Here is a 20,955-nt window from a genome sequence, read left to right as displayed (position 1 = left end):
AACTAAACTCACCGTTTCCTGAGTTCCGGGGCACTGTGCTGAGCCAGCCACCTTCACCCAGCTTTGTATTTCATGTAGGCCAAAGCAGAGGTTTATACCTACCGTAATGACGGGTTATCATCAGCTTAGGCGGAGAGAGTTAAATATTTAGGAAAAATACAAGAAAGGGGGAGTATTAGCTTGACTTCCAAAGTAACCCATTAAGAAGTGTATATATGAGTGCAAAAAATGATGGACAGGCCTCCAAACATGGCAAATACACCATAGTGGTTGTTAGCTGTGGGGCATTTGGAGGGAATAGCAGGAAGAAAAGTTTATCAGAGAATGTCAGCTCCAGCAAAGACAAAGTTTAGAAAGACAGAGGCCCCCTCTGGAAGAAGTAGCCATGGTAATGCCCTAACAAAAATCTCACACCACATTAAATATTTGTGATATATTTTATTATTTGTGCATATTCAAACATTAAACTCTTATAATCTCTTTCATAAACATAATTCACACATCTCTGTTATTTGTTTTTTATCCCTGGTCTTTGGTCACTTGGTACACATCACAGACTTTGCTATTAGGTACTTTTGGGAAGTACAGTAGATGGTTTTCTCATTTTAGATCTAAGATTTTGGGTCTGTAATCCTTCAAATTATTTTTAAAGGGCTTTCATTTTTCTAATGCGGATTTTTGTTCTCCAGTTGCATTGATTCTGAAAATGAATTACACAGTTGTAATGCAGGGAAATTATATATTCTGACATGTTTTTATCCAGTTCAATGTAAAGAATTTGCCTTAAAGCCCTCAAATCTCACTTGCTTCAAATAAACTCTATTCGGCACAGCACGATCGCCTTCCTTTTAGTGCAAGACTTAATTACTTCCCATACAACAGAAAATGCAAATGAGAAGGTAATATCCTACTTAACTGCCCTGAGATAATATTTTAATCACATATCCACTTGGTTGTGAAGGTTGGTCTATTGTAATTGGTTTTTTCTCCGATATTTTCTTTCCCTCTAAACATTTCTTTGGTAATGGGTAAGTCAAAAACCACTTTGTTAAAGCTTAAGATTTGTTCAAATTTCAAAGAGAATGCCCTTATTTGGAGATTGGGAGGGAACTACACCATTTATAAAAACTTATACTTGGTTTTAGGGTTTCAACTCAACAAGATTCAGAGTAGCAGCCGTGTTAGCCTGTATTCGCAAAAAGAAAAGGAGTACTTGTGGCACCTTAGAGACTAACCAATTTATTTGAGCATAAGCTTTGATGAGCTACAGCGCACTTCATCGGATGCATAAAAGTGGAAAATGCAGTGAGGATGTTTTTATACACACAGATCATGAAAAAATGGGTGTTTATCACTTCAAAAGGTTTTCTCTTTCCCCACCCCATTCTCCTGCTGGTAATAGCTTATCTAAAGTGATCACTCTCCTTACAATGTGTATGATAATCAAGGTGGGCCATTTCCAGCACAAATCCAAGTTTTCTTTCCCTGGATTTGTGCTGGAAATGGCCCACCTTGATTATCATACACATTGTAAGGAGAGTGATCACTTTAGATAAGCTATTACCAGCAGGAGAGTGGGGTGGGGGGAGAGAAAACCTTTTGAAGTGATAAACACCCATTTTTTCATGATCTGTGTGTATAAAAACATCCCCACTGCATTTTCCACTTTTATGCATCCGATGAAGTGAGCTGTAACTCACCAAAGCTTATGCTCAAATAAATTGGTTAGTCTCAAAGGTGCCACAAGTACTCCTTTTCTTTTTGCGAACTCAACAAGAGTTTCTAGTTTTGATGTTTTTTGAACTTCCAAACAAATGATAAGATCAGTTTCAAACCTACATCATGTTTTCCTTCTGGAACACAGTTTTCCTTCCTTCAAAAATCGAGGCAATAGTATTATTTCATATACATCCTCTGACATTCTTATGCACATACATGTACATATAAATACACCTAGACATTCAGCACAGTTAAGGTCACATTAAGAGGACACAAATGCACACAACAACAAGTGGATCACATCGAAAGTTCCCAGTACAATGATCCCCCCCTTTCTAAAAGGCGGGGCTGGGGGATGTATGGCAAGTTTTAGCGAGGCACATATTAAAAGATGACAGATAAACATATTAAATTATAACAAACTTTGTTGGCAACAGAGCAAAGTAATCTCATAAAGCAGGATACAGTGCCTTTTAAAAAGGGAGACTTGTCTAATGTTGTACAATAGGATTAAACAGAGCCTTGTCTTTTAATTACTATTTGTTGAACATGATCAGTGTGAACAGACTTTTCTATCTTTAATCCTTTTGACAACTGCAAATTAGTTTAAAACTTTGAGGCAACACAACAGAACCAAACACTGACAGACATTTGTAAGGGCCAGACATCTGACATGCCCTTAAGGCCTCTAACACTAATTAAGCAGCATAATTTTCCTTCACAGCAGAAATATACCAGTCACTTTATAGAGATACTGGAAAAATGCACAAACTCTGCTAAATTACATGTTTATGCACCTTATTAGTACAATATTAAGTGCAACCTATATGAAAGTAAAATTTACAAGTACACAGACTGATCAGCCTGTCTTAACTACCCAATGAAATTATAGCCCTCTCCTGGGCCACCTGAATAATATAATCTTCATTTATACACTGCACTTGATTGGTTGGAGGGTGGACTTCAAAAAGGCATTTTTAGTCCTTGCTAAGATGGATTCAGCTTGTAACAGTGGGCAACCTTAATGGAAACATTTATCACCAATACTGAATTTAATGTAGTAAATCACAGTTATTTTTCTATAATTAGATTAGAATATCATGGCAGGCATCTATCTCACATTAATGTAAATGCTTCCTTTCAAAGTACATTATCAGTGAAAAAGTGACTACAAAATTCATCATGGGGTTTCATGTTTATCGTCTCTCAGTCATTTCTATATCAAATTTACTTCGTTTATGAGTAAAATAGTTTCCCCTCCAACTGCCAGTTAACCCAAACTGGGATCTGAAAGTGAAGCAGTGTTCTTTCTGATTTGTGTGTCATCGTTAATAATAGCAATTCCTCATGCAGGAGGTAATTAATAATTCTTTTGATGATGCCAACACTAGGAAAGAGTCCAGTGCAGTCTCCTACAGATGGGTGGTACAGGCTCTGTAGTTCTGAGAGACGTAAGAAGTAGTCAGATATATTTAAGTCAGCGATATAAGCAACTATCATTCAGAATACCCATGATCTGTGCTGAGCAAGCTGCCATTTTTACATAGACGCTTTTTTTTTTTTTCTTTTTTTTTTACCACAAACCACTTTAAGATTGCCCACTATAGAGCAAGGGCTTAATCCTACAAGGTGACTAGCACTTCCTATGAGTTGCAAAGTGCCTTTAACTCTCAATGAAGGCAACAGTAGTAGAGGGTGCTCAACACCTCTGGACTGGGGCCTAGATAGACAAACTTGAGAAAAGAATACATTTTATTGTTGCTAGGGTGTGTGTGCGTGTGTGTGTGTGTGTGAATAATATATAGGACCCAATTCTGTGCTCTGATGTACACACAGGGCTCCTATTGACTCATATGTATAGTAGAGGATACATGATGGTGAGGTATAAAGGTTTGATTGGTTGAAATTACCAAAGCCACCAGTCAGTTCTGGAGTTGATCCTAAATTAATGCCAATAAAACTTCTGTAATACTGCACCAGGCCAGCATATAGGCTGTGTATGACAGTGTTTCACAGAAAAATGATTTTAGAAAAAAATAGCTATTTAAAAATATATAGTGGTGGTGTTGGGTGGTGGTGTTTGCTTAGTGGGGGTTTTGTTTTGTTTTTTGTCATATCATTTTAACTCTAAAATCATGTTGTCTTAATACCATGAGTCCAGATTGAAAGGTCAAGAAGATGGTAAGTAATACATTTTAGAAAGCTCTAAAAGTGATCAAAAATAACTTTTCTATGCATAATAATCCCACAATTATAAGGTCTAATATCTCATTCTACCAAGGTGACGAACTGAAAATGTATTATGTGAACACACAAGCAGACACGTAAATATGGGCATTGCTTGCAACTTCACAGTATGCCTCACAGCTATTCTGCAGCTTTCCCATATGTCAGTGACTAAAGTCTGGTTTCAATTTAATCCCATGATTCTGAAGCACAGATCGTAACTCACCCACGACTTCAGTCAATTCCCAAAAGGGACACGATATACATATAAATATTATGCATTTATATCTACACATGCAGAGTCATAATTAGTGCATATTCATATAACACACATAGAATGGCACCTTTTTAAATACAATCTCAGTGTGCAGAAAATATATTCTTTCATCAGGTCTATTCTCTGCAATATCCATTCCTAGTTTATAGGAATGTGAAAATATGGATTATATATGTTTACTTAAAATATACATTTCCAAGTGCATACAGAGTAGATATTTGCATCAATTAAGTTGTTGCCCTGTACTAGAAAGTCCACACATTCTAGCTGTGTTTTCTTTACATAAATTGCTTAATATATTTAAGCAGAACAGATAGTACCATTTATGTCATCTACAGACCACTCACCCCCTGCCCATCTATCTTTGAGCACAGCATGTGCATTCTTTCCTGTAGTATGTAGTATATTTAGTTTTACACAGAATCACTATTTTTCTAGCACTAAGGTACTATCTTACAGAGTGCAATGAAACCAGCAGACAAAATAAACATGCTAAAGCCTGCAGTGCTAAAAAATATCTTTCTAATCATTCAATGGTATGTGCCATTGCTATGAGGATTAGAAAACACAGTCACAGGCCTGTTTATTTAAAACAATCTTTAGTTCAATATCCCTGGTCAGCATTTTGACTGTCAATATTCAGTCATGCGAGTCTTTGATTCAGATACTATATAACCCTTCTGAAATTACAAAAATAAACTTTTGGGGGGCAGTGTTAAAGTGGCTAACCTCAAAAAGGTTGGGTTTTTTCAGTCTACTATATTAAACTAATGCATGTTACTGGAGAAGCTGCAGACTGCAGTAGATTTCTGGCAGATCAAGATTTTGTGAAACAGAGATGTGGCCGCAGAATTTTTTAGAATTCTCTTCTGGTCTTTGCAGTCTGCCCTGAACCAAATTAGATTTGCCAAAAAGGCTTAGCTTATTTTCTAAAACATATTTGCCAATCTGTAGCAAATAGGTTGTTAGATATTTTCCCTTGTTGGATATAAAGTGCTCTTTTTGATTAGTTCATCAATAGTTATCAAAAAACTCTATGGAGAAGGTACAGTTTCTCTACCAAGACTCTGCATTCTCTCTCCTCCCATGCTAATGCAGTTCCCTGACATTTAAACATGGGACTCATCTAAGTCAACATCAGTCTCACCAAGCTCAACATGAGTGAAGCTGAAGTGGCTGCTAAGGAGGGGATTCTCCATCCCATTGTCCTCGCTGATGTGAAGGACAGTGTCTCCATGTTGCAGTAAGCTGGTTGTCTCAAGGCCTGCAAAGTCCTCTGTATCAGAGAGCTGTGTGGGTGGGGTGCTATGTACTTGTGCTGGCCGGGGCTCCAAATCCTCCTCTGTTTCTTTTTCCTTCTCAGTGGGAAGCGCCTCACTCTGAAATCAAGGAGAGCTTATGGTCAGGCTCCACTCATGGGAAGGGAAGGGGGTGGGGGACAGAATATAAACCAGCATGTGCAAAATATATTCAGATCTGTAAACTAATAAAGGCTAATCCATAACTGCCCCTTGGTTTACTTGAAATGTTTAAAAGAGTATAAAACCCTAAAATGTTATGCAAAAACAGTTAATTTTTTTCTGGCTGGTGAATTTGTAGTGGAAACTACAAAGATGACACTGCTTAAAAGGACACAGCAATTTGAAATTATTTTTTTCCCCTCATAACTTTTCCAAAATGTTTTTTTCTGTCTCTTCTGCACATAGCCAAGGATGTATCCCCCTGGGGAACCAGATAAAGAGACATCAGAAAAAAAACCTTTGTCTCATTGGGCTGGCTCTAAATTCTGGGTTACAATTTGTAATTTACTTACACAGCATCCACCCATTAGTGATGTCTAACACCTGCTTTTTCCAGCAGTCAGTGCGTGACAAATAGCTTCTTTCTAAAGGTATCCTACTGCAATCAGATATATGATTTACTCTAGCTAGCGTGAGTACCACTAGCCCTGAAGCTGCAGTGGCATGGTCCTCAGCCTGCACCATACAACCCTGTCCTGGACCCTGGGTACTTACTTGGGTGGCTAGTCCGTGCTCAAGCCCATGTGCCGCAGCTCCCCTGCTACTGGCACTCATGCTAGTCAGATTAACATTAGCTCAGGTATGTCTACACGTGCTGCAATCACACACCCTGTCGACATACTCAAAGTCTGGTACCTTTGCTACTGCAGTAATGTGTTTTTGGTAGGAATCCTTCCATACTGATGCATCAGTCTACCCTACCCCAAACCCCATTCCTCAGAGACCAATGTAGCTGAGGAGAGAGTTGAATTAAAACTTTCCTGGTATAGAAGGATGTGAGAGAAAAGATCTATACAGACAGGAGGAGGAAGACATAGGATCAGTCAAGCTAAGGACATGTCATGACGAAGTGCCAACGGAAGTGGAAGGAAAGAGAATCAACACAAAGATCTGGGAGCTAGCAATTTAAACAAGAAGTGGCATGGGTAACCACCTCACTGTAAAGAAAACAGACTCTGCAATCTTCACACACCAACCACTTCTCTTTACGGCCACAAGTGAGATCATTAGCCATTTTCACTATTTTTTCAGCAGCTTAAATCACTAAGTAGAGAGGTACTGCATATGCATGTACCCACTAGAGATTGAGCAGCTAACCTATTTTCTGACTTGTCAGACGGGTTACCTGGCTGGTGGTTTGGCTATGGAGATCAGCAACAACAATGGCAGGTGAGGTGGTCAGCACAAGTTTATTCACAGCTTCCGGCTTGCTGACTTCTGCAGGGCTGCTCCTGCTGCAGCTAGGTTGCAGGGCTGGGATGGGCGTAGCATCTGTTGTTGAAGATGTTGTTGCCTCTGGCTGAGTTTCAGTGAAAGTCACTGATCGCTTTTGATCCACTGTGGGACCAGGACGTGGGGAAGGATAAATACAAAATTACTCCAACGTAGAAAAAAATATCAGAATATAACAAATGCTTTTATGTTTATACGGTGTCTTTCATCCCAGATTTCAGAGTAACACCCGTGTTAGTCTGTATTCGCAAAAAGAAAAGGAGTACTTGTGGCACCTTAGAGACTAACCAATTTATTTGAGCATAAGCTTTCGTGAGCTATAGCTCACTTCATCGGATGCATACTGTGGAAAGTGTAGAAGATCTACTTTCCACAGTATGCATCCGATGAAGTGAGCTGTAGCTCACGAAAGCTTATGCTCAAATAAATTGGTTAGTCTCTAAGGTGCCACAAGTACTCCTTTTCTTTTTTCATCCCAGAGTGATTTACATATATTCATAACTGCCATGTGAGTTAGCTATTATGATCCTCATTTAGATGAGGAAACTGAGGCACAGATGGTTAAGTGACTTGCCAAAGGCTGGATAGGAAGTCTGTAGTAGAGCTGAGAATACAATCGAGGGCTTTTGACTCCTATTTCTGAACCTTACCTAGAAGGCCACCAAGCGGGAGTAAAGAGCAAGCAAAACATAGATACCTACACTGAAATGTACCCATTAAAGTTAATATCCTTGCCCTTGTTTTTAATTATGGCCAAAGATTTAGGTTGTAGCACATCTCCTGCAGCACTATTCCTCTTAGGACCATCTTGATTCACTAATGCAAGGAAAAGTCCTGCCTGCTAGATCACTAACCAATGTGCTCTGCACAGGCTTCTCTTGAAAACCACTTGGACGCTTCAGGAGGTGCAGAATTCAGCAACTGCCTACCCTATTGAGCAATGTTAGCCACAAAAAGAACATAGCACCAGTGTTCCAAAGACTAAATTGGCTCCCCTATTTGCTTCTATGTTCAGCCTTTAAAGCCCTGTATAGTTTAGGTCCTCGCTATTTGAGAAACTTTCTCTCCTCCCATGTTCCACCAGGACACCTGGTGTTGGCAGAAGCACTCTCACTAGCAATCTCTAGAGTTGCACATCTGAGTGCTGTTGACAGGGCATTCGCAGTGGAGGACACCTGACTCTTAAATCCTCTATCTATGGGTGAGAAGATAATTCAATGTCTATGTCCATTCAGATGTCGGCCTTTGGAGAAACTACCAATTATGTGGAAGTGTTTTTTTCTGATGTGATGTCTGCCCTCCAGAAACTAGACTGAAACCACTAAAATTCACATCACATGGACTACTGAAGAGCAGCTGGATGATAATTGCCAATTCCTACCTGCCAGGGCTAGACATGAACTGATAAAAGACTATACATCTCATTACCAATCCCCCGAAACGATCCAGACTTCTCTTCAGAACAGTCTACAGCAAGGGTGGACAAACTTTTTGGCCCGAGGGCCCCATCTGGGTATGGAAATTGTATGGCCAGCCACGAATGCTCACAAAATTGGGGGTTGGGGTGCAGGAGGGTGCTCCGGGCTGGGACCAAGGGGTTCAGAGAGCGGGAGGGGGATCAGGGTTGGGGCAGGGGATTGGGGTGCGGGAGGGGTCAGGGGTGCAGGCTCCAGGCGGCGTTTATCTCAAGCAGCTCCCAGAAGCAGCGGCATGTCCCCCCTCCTCCGGCTCCTACGCAGAGGTGCAGCCTGGAGGCTCTGCATGCCGCCCCATCCGCAGGCACCACCCCTGCCCTGGTTGCCAGCCAATGGGAGCTGCGGGGGCAGTGTGCTGCCTCTACGCATAGGAGGGTGAGGGGGGACATGCCACTGCTTCCGGGAGCCGCCCGGAGACACGGCATGCACGGAGTGGGCTCCCTGACTGGAGCTCGAGGGCTGGACTAAAATGTCTGAAGGGCTGGATGCAGCCCCCAGGCCACAGTTTGCCCACCCCTGGTCTACAGAAAGCACACCTATGTACATTTCACACACAGTAACCTGTCTTAGAAGGAAAAACAAAACCTAGTAGTTCCTACTTTAAAATATTAGATGCCAGCTGTGGAAAAGCAGAAGTTGTCTCACCACTTGGTTTCGTTTTTGGCTGTATACTTCGACGAGTAGTTGAAAGTCGAGCCCCGTGATGGCTACGAGATTCAGTTTGGGTCTTCTGACGTGAGAGAAGAGGTCTTCGTAGCTAAGGTACACAAAGCAGCGTAAAGTTAGACCAAGGAGACACTAATGTACAACTGAAATATTCACCTTTATGTGACTAAGTCATATCATTTATACCATTCTCCTATGTACAGCCACCAATTTTTCTTTTTGTGGGTATACATGTTTTGGCGTCTTTAATTTAGACATCAGTGTAGTATAAAAGCAGGTGATGAAATAATGGCACTTCATACCAATTCAATTTTAATGCAGTGACCTTTGCTCAAATAATATAGCTATAGGGGAAAGGGTTTGGGGATTTGAAATGAAGCATAACTTCTTGCTCGGTGGTTTGGCAGACCTGAATGGTTCAGCTCGCCCACGCACTTCCTGCTAATTCAGAGGACTGTGATGTGGTAATACATTCTGGGCAAGGGGAACAGAAGATAGAAGATCTCAGTAGCAAATGGACTGCAACAAATGTAAATTGTCATGTTCACTTCGTCCTGTGATCTTACCTGCCGGAGGCCTCTCTTCCTTCCTAGTGGTTGCTGAAGAAGAAGATTCTGTTGTCCAGGTTCGCTCTGCACGCTTGTTACCCTGTTAAGTGTTGACAGTACAGTATTAGCACAACCATAGAAGTACAGTGGCTGATTAGAATAATCCCTGGCAATCATGACTAAAAACACTAATGGCACAGTCACTTCAAAGACAGCAGCATCGTCTTTGAAGGATGGGGGAAAGTATCTGCTGGGTTGCAGCTTCCAGGGTTTGGGAAGGGGATGGGATTAGGAATCATGGCATTCAGGACTAGGCCACACACAGGTAGCACCGAGCTGTAAAAATTGAGATTTTCAGTTTTCAGTCATTGATTGATGCATCCCATTCTGCAATACCCACTTCTCTGTGTCCTTTGTCACATTGGCCTACACAGACAAAAGGCAAGAATGCCATTTTATTATCTCCGTTTGTTTTTTGGTGAGGGTAATTACACAGGCCTATTTCTCCCAATTGGATTCCAAAGCCCTCACCTCAGTTTTGTCTTTTGGTTTCAATGCCATTTAAATAAATGAAAACGAAAAACGAACACAACTGACAAAGGTTCCGTTCACATAAAGGGTGCATGACTTATGCAAACAGGATGCATTCAGCATGTTTGCATCCTCAAGTCTCTTTGTGGCTAATGAGCAAAATAAATACAATTAAATATAAAAACAAATCTACAGTATTCTTTTAGGCCTTAATACGTTGTCAAGGAAATCTGAATAACTGAATTAAAAGTAAAGGCGCTTTAAAACAGAACAGACTGCTAAATGCTGTAAAGTAGTCTGTGTTACTGTTCAACTAATTCCTCTGTTAACCTGAGATGTGTAGCAGACTGTTCTTCTCCTCAGTCCTTTTCACGATACTGTATTATTCCTCCCAGTTCAACCACAATCAGAGTTACTCATTAGCAGGCAATGGTCACAAATGTTTTAGTTGAGTGAGCTGAATCTGAGACAGGTATGGTTGCAATGGTAAGTAACACTTAGATGAACTTCTTTCAAAAGGGACAGCTGCCTACTTGGGACAAATCCGAACCACTGAGGCATGCATCCCAATTAAGCAGCTTCTAAGATTGTTTAGTATGCACTGCTGAATATTCAGTACGTTCTGGCATTGGCATGTCTTAATCTAAGAAAAAGAACATTCCCTTTTTTCTCACTTTTCCGGGGCTTTCTTGGATCTTCCCTGGAAAGAGGTCAGAGCCTCTAGGGAGCTGTGATTTGACACAGAGCCTTACCAGGACTGGAGGAGAAAAAGACAAAGCTAATACTTTTGTGGGTTCATTACAACAGCATGGCCAGGAGAGTAGTTTAGCTCAACACCAGAAAATAATGTATATTTGGGTCCTTTCTCTCTTGGACAACCCTTTCAAAAGATATCACCATCCTCTAGAGCAAATACTCAGCACAGTGCAATTTGATTTACAATGAAACATTCTAAATGTCAAGAGGAGACTATGCCCCTATGATCTGCATGATCCCACAAGCTACTTCTAGCTGCCAGCATTACATTCTTGACCCAGACAATGGCCCTACAGCACATACAACTGCTTAGACTGCAGTAGACTCCAAAAGTGATACATCCTCAAGGGTATCAAGGCAAATAGGCTGAATTTACATTTTTCCTCACATAAGAAATCCAGACAGTTTGACATTATATGTATACATTCTGTTAATTTTCTGCTTCTAGAATTACTTGAGAACTTGGCTCCAGCAAATATTTAGCAACTCAGAGATAGATAGTAACATGTGAATATTTTCTTTAAATAGAAAAAATATTGAACCTCAATTTGTTTCTAAAGAGGCTGCAGAATATATATTTAAAATGGTGCAATAAAAAGTTTCTGTTCAACCCAGTAGCTAAATATCATCGAGTTATGGTAAGATTGTTATTACAGTTTCTGAGGAAAAATGATGATGTTTAGTTCTACGAATGGGGAGACCGACCTCTGTCAGAAAGACTAAAATTATGTTAAATGTAAATCAGGGGTTCTCAAACTGGGGGTCAGGACCCCTCAGGGGGTCACGAGGTTATTACATGGGGGTCACGAGCTGTCAGCCCCCACCCAAGCCCCACTTTGCCTCCAGCATTTAATATGGTATTAAATATATTTAAAAGTGTTTTTAATTTATAAAGGGGGTCGCACTCAGAGGCTTGCTATGTGAAAGGGGTCACCAGTACAATAGTTTGAGAACCACTGATGTAAATAGTCTATTACAGCAATGACAGGTTTCAGAGTAACAGCCGTGCTAGTCTGTATTCGCAAAAAGAAAAGGAGGACTTGTGGCACCTTAGAGACGAACCAATTTATTTGAGCATAAGCTTTCGTGAGCTACAGCTCACTTCATCGGATGACGAAAGCTTATGCTCAAATAAATTGGTTCCTCTCTAAGGTGCCACAAGTCCTCCTTTTCTTATTACAGCAATGGAACAGCCATGTCAAAAGGCGAACATAACGAAAACACCTTGAAAAACTCATTAGGTAAAGATAATTCATTATACTTGTGAGTGTGATGTTACCATACTACATGTATGTTAGACATAAGGAAAAAATGATTCCCATGGACTAACCCGTGCATTAAAGACAAACAAAAAGAGATGAGTGACAGAAAGGTTGGATTCAGTTGCTTTTCCTGTTGGCCTGGGTTTAAGCCTCACTTACATCAGATGTGAAATGAGTTTAGTGTTCTAGTGGACAGACTTATGCCGTCACACGAATTGGCATAATTGAGAGTGATCTTATGAGCGTGAACGGCAGACTGGAGGTAAAAGGTGGGGGAGTGCTAACAGTGGAATTTGGCAGGAAAACCTGCACAGAGCCCCGCCCTGTCCTTTTTACTTTCCTATATACTCAGATTCACCCCACATTTTGAGAGAGAGAGAGAAAGAGTGCAAGTGTAAGATGAATGACTGAATTTCCTGATATAGTTATGATTCCATTATGGTTGTTTTTTCCTCCTCCAGAACAGCAACAACAATCTGGTTTCAGTGAAAATTAGTTCCAAAGGGTCTCTTGACTCCATACGTACCCTCCCCTTCTTTTCTGCCTTTCATTGTCGAGTAAACAGGACCAAGAGTGCATTGTTGCTTTGTTCTTGGTTTGGAGCAATCATTATATTTGGGAGGTCAGTTTGTGGAGACGCTACTGAACTGTTTTGAATCAAATGCAATGCCATTTTCACATGACATAGTTTATTCTACTTCTCCTGTGAACCTGGCATCTACTAGAGGATTTTTGTTGGAGCACATAAACCTCATTTGTTGGAGCAGAACACGCTTGTAAACTTTCCTGTCTATCAAGTGTGCTCTACTGGGTACCTATGACAAGGTGCCATGTCCCCATAATCATGTTACATGGTTAGCACAGAGACAGACAGACAGACAGACAGACAGACAAACAAACAAGCTGTTCATGAAAAATTATTGTCAACCGTACAACAAATGTCAGGCCAGTGTAAAATTCATACCACACAGAACATACTGGAATAAGCATTGTCAGGTTGGCATTTGTGAGAAGTTATTTTCACGAATAACAAGAAATAATGCAACAAATAAAAGTTTGGGGGGGTGGGGGAGGGGAGGAGAACAAAAACCAGAAAAAGCAAGCAAGTACTGTAGTTGTTAAACTATATTAAATGGACTTTAGTGGCTGCCAGACCTTCAGATAACATCCAGAATGCACCTGCTGAACTTCTCAAGACACCAGGCATGGCCTGGGATTTCAGCAGACTGTCAAATTTCCTCCACACTTGCCCTGTTGATATTAATTTGCTCTAGTTTTCCTTATTAATCATGAATAATTTAAAACAAGCGTAATTAGAAATGTTGAAACGGAATTTTTTTGTGCATCAGCTTTCAATGATAGAAAGTTCTTATTCTCTTTTCCCTTGTGCTTTGGGGAAATCTTCCATCTTTTTTCAAGTTATAACCTCAACAAATCATGATGCTCAATAAAAGAGTTCCCCCCCACACACACCCTTTCTGCATAATCTTGGGAATTTGAATGTTATTCTCTTCCTGTGTTCATTGCTATTTACCTATGTAACTCTAACTGGTACAAGCACAAAAGAAACATTACTTTATTGTTGTCTTTATTTATTATTGTTCTTTTGATTTATTTGAAATTCCTGGTTTCCATAACGTTCTATTCTTTGTTTGTTTCATTCCATCAATTGTGACTAAATATCATCTTCTGAATTCAGTATGCTATCCTAAGCAGTTTTTATTCCTGTGCACTAGTGAAGATCAAAGATATCTAAAGAAAAATCTTGGCCTGTTTTATTTAAACTAGTGTTCCTGAATAGAAGAATATATTTATCCTCTGCTACAACAATGATCTCAATAAGCAGCTGTACTATCTCTCTGTTCTTTTGCTTCTCTCCTTTACAGAAGGAATGCAATTTGCACTTTTAAATACACACAATACAGCTAAAATGTTGCTTTTTTCATCTTACACAGAACTATAATTGTAGCCTTTTCACAGAGATCAGGTTAATTATCTTGAGTCTCTTTTAAGGTTCTGTGGAATAAAAGTGTCATTTTTTTAAAACAAAGAAGTCTATGACTATGTCTTCAAAAAATAACAAACCCCATCAGAAATAGTCTCTCTGTAGAAATCTACCTCACCGAACATGCCAACTGATCTTCTCCTTTACTGAAACTCTGTAACACAGAACAATACAGGAGATACAAACCTGTTCTGGGCAAAGGTTGATGCGTTAGTAGCGAACGGAACTCACTGTGCATATGTTTAGACTTCACAGATCAACATGAATTGTTTTGACATTGATCTTGTCAGCTGGCTCAGCTGTCTTAAAACTCCAGGACTTGTCACCAAGAGTTGCTGTGTAGCTTGACTCCCATTTATCAGAGTCAAGACATTTCACAATCAACATTAGGATGTGACTCAATCTGCAGGTCAACCGCCAAAGGTAATCAGGTTTTCACACTAAATAAAGTGAATGCATTTAACTTCCTCTATAAAGAAGTATTTGTTTGTTTTTTTCTAGGCTTCTGAACTATTGCTCAGTTGACTCTCAAGAAGACCGGGTTCTTAATGATCTTCTTTGCACAGAATAAAACATTTTGCTATAAAGTAACATCCCTGCCTCGGCCAAAGGACAAATGTCTGTTCTTTACAACACCTTCCACATTACCACCAATCAGAGACTGATCAAGGCAGGGTACACAAACACAAGTGACACTATGAATCATGGGGTTGATCTCAATGACACATCCAACAACAGACTTCATTTTCCATTTTTCAACATTAAAATAAAACTGGAGAAATCTCAAACAAAACAAAATTAATTCACAAGAATACCTCTCAACACATCCTCATCTTTAGGCAAGAGTGATAAAATAACAAAGAGTGATGTGGTATATTTCAGGGAGCAGACTGTATTCTCCCAGAATGTGGGAATGCTCTCTGAGAATGAAATCAGGAGCTTGTGATGAGTGAGAACTTCCCCACCTCATGAGGATCAGTTGAGAGGTATGACCATAGTAGTACACCAGGAAGAATGATTAACATGGCTGAGCTGACTGTTAAAGGTGCAGTCCTCCTTTTAAAATCTTACGACCTACGTATTTTAAAGGCACAGTAATAACACTGTTTGTTAATAGCATCTGCCTGAAAGCTCTAAGGCTAGTGTTTGTAGAATGATAACACTTTGTAATAAGTGGGGATTCCTATAAAGGCATTCATAGGGAACTGTATTTAACATGGCTTATCAGGATTAGTATTATTAATGAATGCTAAAGAAAATAATAATGATTAAAGTGTTTCTTGATGGTGATGTTAGATTAATATAAGAACAGATTTTTTAAAAAAGGAGGTCCCCAAACTGGTTCTCATAAAAGGTTACATTTAATGAGGTGGTGAAAATAATGCTTCTTTCTTATGTCTTCAGAGCAATAGCTAGCAATGGAAAAATCCACAACAGGCAGACAAATATTTTAGCTTGGAAGATTTTTCTTTTTTTAATTCCCTCACAGTTGTTAGGAATTAAAAGCTGTTGGCAATCAACGCTGAAAACTGAAGTCGGGTTACTACACCTTTGACTTGCAGGCCTGAGTATCGATGAACAACAAGAGACAGACATGGAAAGAGAGACAAAGGATAAAGAGAGAGAGAGACAGAGGATATAGGGAACTGATTATTTCCCAGACATACACTGACAGACAGGTAGTGTTGACACTGTACCTAGAGAGGCTGCCCTCAGCGGCCAGGCCCTGGGAGTCATCGAGGACATTAGGTTCACTGCAGGAGGGGCAGGGAGATGAAGCATTTAGGGAAAGAAAATGCAAAAAGCATGCAATTGTCTCTGTTTTCAAGAAAAAAAAATATCAACGGAATAAGAAAGGAAAAGGAGGACGGTAAAATCATTTGGTCTTGCACTGGCTCATCAGAACATATGACTCAACGCGTTGAAAGAGGAACATCTGATCAATCAAATTCTGGATAAAAGGAGCAATTTACAAATGGAGGCTATGATACATGGAGACCTCCAAAGCGATACAATACATTGCATGAGCTAAGAACCTCACTGAGGTGTGATTCTAGTGCAAATAAGGGAGGGGGATGATGGGGCTTAGAAAGTTTTCAAACCATGTTGCTGCCTGTATTCCCTGTGATGGTATTCTGTTTACTTCCAGTTTCATTTAAGATCTTCCCCCTATAACCACCCCGTAAGTTCACTTATTCAGGCTTCTCCTTGAAGCACGAATCAATTTACCATGAGCTGCAGAACAACATTCTAGTTCTGATGCCATTAAAAGGCCAAACTGCGGGAAAGCATGATCTTGCATTGTAATGAAACTGTAAGTAAACAGCTGGAATGTGTACTGGCAAATCTGTCCCCAGTCACGCTGCCTCAACAGCTGCCTACTTCCCCCATCAAGCAGGAGCAACCAGCAGTATTCCATCCTGTTCACTCATATGTGAAATATGAAAGATAGAAAGAGGTCTGGTGGATTACCAGCAGGAAAGCAATAATATTACTATACATGTATTAGTTCATTTATTAGTTTGCATGTGTAATACACTCAAAAAATCCCAGAGACCATTGCTCATCCATGACTAAAATGGGTATGCAGCTGAGAACAAGGATTATGTTTGCTGGGCCAATGAAGTATCTACCTTAAACTTTAGATTTCATGCTTAAAAAGCTAAGAGTCCAAATCTATATTGCAATTAAACTACATTATTTTTCTCAGCATCACCAATTAAAAAGCACCACAGCCCACAGGAAAAAATTTACAGTAAAATATACTTATGTTAAAGACACCAAGGAAATGGAATGAAATGAGTGTAAAGGTGTCCTCACAAGCAGGGTCATCCCTAACCATTCTGGGGCCCTACGCAGCCCCCGCCCCCCGTGGGGGAGGGGGTGCCTCTCCGGGGGGGGGGGGGGGAGGGAGGGGCTGGACCTAGGTCTCCGCGCAGGGGCAAGAGCAGGCTTGAGGGGCACGGGGGAACCGCCCCCCCAGCACTCACCAGTGGTGCGGCTGGGGCCAGGTCGCTACACTTCCTGCCGCCGGTGAGTGCAGGCCCCGACTCCTCAGGGGAGTGGGGGCGGGGCTGAGGCGGAGCAGGGGCTTTGGGGAAGGGGTGGAGTGGAAGCAGGGCTAGGGCGGAGCAGGGGTGGGGGCCATGGGGTAGAGGTGGAGCAGGGGTTGGAGCAGCACGCAGCTGTGCAGGGCACAGGAAATGTGGTGCCCCAAATTTCCTGGTGGCCTACACAGCTGCGTACTTTGCGTATGGGTAGGGATGGCCCTGCTCACAAGTACCCTTTATACAAACTCTGGGATAAAATTTGGAGTGGCTTCTAGTTCAACAGGTTTCAGAGTAACAGCCGTGTTAGTCTGTATTTGCAAAAAGGAGTACTTGTGGCACCTTAGAGACTAACCAATTTATTTGAGCATAAGCTTTCGTGAGCTACATCCGATGAAGTGAGCTGTAGCTCACGAAAGCTTATGCTCAAATAAATTGGTTAGTCTCTTAGGTGCCACAAGTACTCCTTTTCTTTTTTCTAGTTCAACAATTACCTCCCTTATCTTTGCTGGTATGTACTATAGCTGTTCCTTTTAGCTGTTACATGCTCCACACACTGAGGGATTTCTAACTGAATTACAATCAAGGCTGGGCAAAGGGACAATGGCCAGTCATAAGATAACGCAGAATTCACATTTTCAAGGTTTATAAAAAATGACATAGATGAATCTATACATTGACCTTTTATCAGCGCTCTTTGCAAATCTATGTCACATATAAATAAAAAATAAACATTGTTTAATGAAAAATAACAGAATTTAATTGGAAAAACTCTTGTTCATCGGCTTCTATGTCACACACCTGACTAATGAGTGCAATGTCCAATACCCAAATCCTCTCTCTCTTTCTCTCTCACTCTAAAAAGAGGCATCCAAGATTAGCTCTAATAGACAGAGAAGTTTATGGTTTAGAATAATCCCACCTCTCTTTCTGCCATTAGCTAATGTCCAGAGGAAAACTAATGTTTGTTCTGACTTGGGGTTGAGATTGTACTGAAGAAACTTTTCCAGCACCCTGGGATTTCTCCCTACTCATTTTAAGTGCTGTATGCAGGACTCTGGCTCAGAATGAAACCTCTAAGTGTACTCTGCACCCTGAAATCATGCCTACACCTTTGAAATCCACCACATCAACAGGCATGGCTTTAGCAGAGAAACAATAAAGATGCTGTCAGTTTCTCAAGGGAACGTTTCTAACAATGAAATGTGGTTCTCATGAAGGTTATGCATTATACATTGCATTGAAGAATTGTTATGTTCTAACCTGCGGCAAGTATTTGCACTGACATCAATGGGACTACTCGAATGAGCAAGCACTGCAGGTGGATGATTAGCCTTTTAGTACTGGGGTAATGAATTTACCACCCTTACCCTGCTACTGTGTCTGAGTTACACACAATATACCTTTGGAATGTCTGCTCTGGAGAACAGAGTGGGAAAGGAGAAAAGCACATGTTGTTACCTTTGGCTGGGTAACATGCCCACCTCAGCCTGAGGTGCAGACATGCTGGAGATATGGCTGGAGAACCGCCGCCTCCCAATGGCACCCATAAGGTAGGTTTCCTGTTCACTTACCACACTGGGCACGCTCACTGAGTCATCTAGAAAGGACATGGGAAAGAGACCAAAAAAGAAAAAAATTCATCCAAAACACCAATGACAAATTTAAAAATTTCCAGGTAATTCCAGATCCTGTCCCATGTTCATGCCTAGTGCACGCAGAACTCTCTAAGTCACTCAGGTCCAACACTGCAAACATGTGCATCTGCTTAACTTTTCTACCACAAGTAGCCATAGTAAAGTAACACATGTGCATAAATGTTTGCAAGCTCAGGGCTTTAGACTGCAGGCCCTTTGGAGAAGGGACCCTCTCTCTGTTATATATTTGAACATTGTTTTGGACAATGAGTTCAGGGCGTTTAGATGCTACCACAGTACAATTATTATTTTTAAGTTATCCAACAAAATATGAGGCCTCTTGAGAATGAAAACTATAACTGGACATTTTGCTCATAAAAAAATTAATACATTTCAAGATCCAGAAAAATCAACCTTATTAAAAGATTAAAGGAAAGAGGAAGAGATGTACAGATGCAACAGTGTCTAACTTGCAAAATGCAGTATTTTCTCAAAATGCTGATCTTATATTCATGAAAATATGGGTGAACTTGCACAAAATAAGTCTGTCACATATGTTTAATTTTGATTAGAGCTGGCTGAAATTTTCAACAAAATTTTGAAATTAAAAAAACCTGACCAACTCTATACCTAGTCGGAAAACAGAGGACAAATTCATTGAAATTTTTCCATATTTTAAATTTTTTTTACATTTCAAAATAAAAACTGGAGAGTTTTTCATGTAATATTTCTAGCCCCCCCCCATTTTTTACCAGCTCTAATTTTGATATGTTGGGATAATCTGTGGGTGAATTTATTCTGATAAATTCCTGTTTCTAGAAAAAAATATTGCATATTTATATTGTAGTTGGATTTAAAGAGGGCATGTATCATTCAAAAATAAATCCAGTACTACCTATATTTTCAGTTACATCCCAAGGGAACCTGAAAGCTGTTGAAGTTTTAATTTCTTCTTATGAACACCAAGATGTGGAAGTTTTTCTGCATTTAATTAGGTGAATTTGAATGCTATACCAACGCTGCTGCATTTATTTGATAAAAAAAAAGTCTGTGTATTTGTAACACAAACACAATAACTCTCCTATAACATTGGAGGATTCTTTTAATCAAATGATCACTTTTGACCTGCAACCCAACAAGTAGTTTAAATACTTCTTATAGAAAGGTTCATGATGCATGTTGTTCCTCCGACATGCCATTAACTAAACTGCCTCAATAGCGTCTTTTTTAGAATTAATTTTCCCTGGAGAATTTAGGTTCATTTCTTTGGGTTATTTTGGTGGCTCTCTCATGCTTCTTTTGGCATGTCAGCCAGCTTTAAATCAGACTGGGGTGGGACAGTGCTGGTGCTAGAGTCTTTACTGGCCTAGGCAAACAGGAAGATGTCTATTCATCACAGCTGGCAGTCACTTGTAATGAATCGAAGACTGTCACCAGAAGATATCATGGTCACCAACTACAGTGTATAGAAACCAGGACACAAGCTGTGCAATGTTTTGTAATAAATCCTTATGCATCAAGTTTCAGGAGGAGCACTCTCTCTGTTAGGGACATCATCTCCACACAACAAGCTCGTACACTTTTTCATATTCTAGGGCCATTGCCTCTCTCATGTCTGAAGTTTTCTGGGAATAGGCAGTTGTCCCCAAGCACCAAAGGTGAGTGGCAAGGGTTTCAAGCCATTAGGACAACCTCTGTACCACCAGAAGACAATAAAAGCTACATGAGTGGGAAGCCCAAGCCTCCTGGATAGAGATGACAGGGGCTCCTGGCTGATGGTTTTGAAAGAAGCCAGGAGCTTCTTGGATGTTTCTGATATCAAAACTTAATTCAGGCAAACTCAGTGGTTTCAATGAGCTTCCCTTCAAACTCAAAGTGAAACTCAGACTGTGCAAATCCACACAAACTATAAAAAACTAAACCCTCTCTGCAAAGAGACACCAGGATGTTTCATACAACTCAGAACCTTTTCTGCCTCTATCACTGGGTATAAAGGAGTGGAGTATTGGCTGACAGAAGTCTTAAGGCTTGATGTCCTCTGTTGATCAGCTAA

The 20,955-nt window shown here is 40.4% G+C and overlaps 1 protein-coding gene across 12 annotated transcripts in view; it reads right to left on the bottom strand.

Moving 5' to 3' along the window:
• Positions 1 to 1,705: 1,705 nt before the first annotated feature.
• UNC80 (unc-80 homolog, NALCN channel complex subunit) overlaps positions 1,706 to 20,955 on the bottom strand; it is a 197,555-nt gene continuing 178,305 nt past the window's right edge. For 10 of the 12 annotated variants that reach the window (XM_074968072.1, XM_074968073.1, XM_074968081.1 and 7 more), the window contains 6 exons: positions 18,727 to 18,865; positions 15,916 to 15,972; positions 9,683 to 9,764; positions 9,096 to 9,207; positions 6,869 to 7,080; positions 1,706 to 5,601 (listed from right to left, as the gene is read on the bottom strand). In XM_074968072.1, the coding sequence (XP_074824173.1) occupies positions 5,332 to 5,601; positions 6,869 to 7,080; positions 9,096 to 9,207; positions 9,683 to 9,764; positions 15,916 to 15,972; positions 18,727 to 18,865 (872 nt within the window). In that variant the 3' untranslated portion in view covers positions 1,706 to 5,331. The remainder of the gene's footprint in view (positions 5,602 to 6,868; positions 7,081 to 9,095; positions 9,208 to 9,682; positions 9,765 to 15,915; positions 15,973 to 18,726; positions 18,866 to 20,955) is intronic. The other 2 variants (XM_074968080.1, XM_074968084.1) reach the window with 1 other exon arrangement.

This window comes from Natator depressus, chromosome 11 (genome assembly GCF_965152275.1).
Source record: "Natator depressus isolate rNatDep1 chromosome 11, rNatDep2.hap1, whole genome shotgun sequence".
NCBI classification, from domain to species: domain Eukaryota; kingdom Metazoa; phylum Chordata; order Testudines; family Cheloniidae; genus Natator; species Natator depressus.
This window is presented reverse-complemented; position numbering and strand designations above follow the sequence as displayed.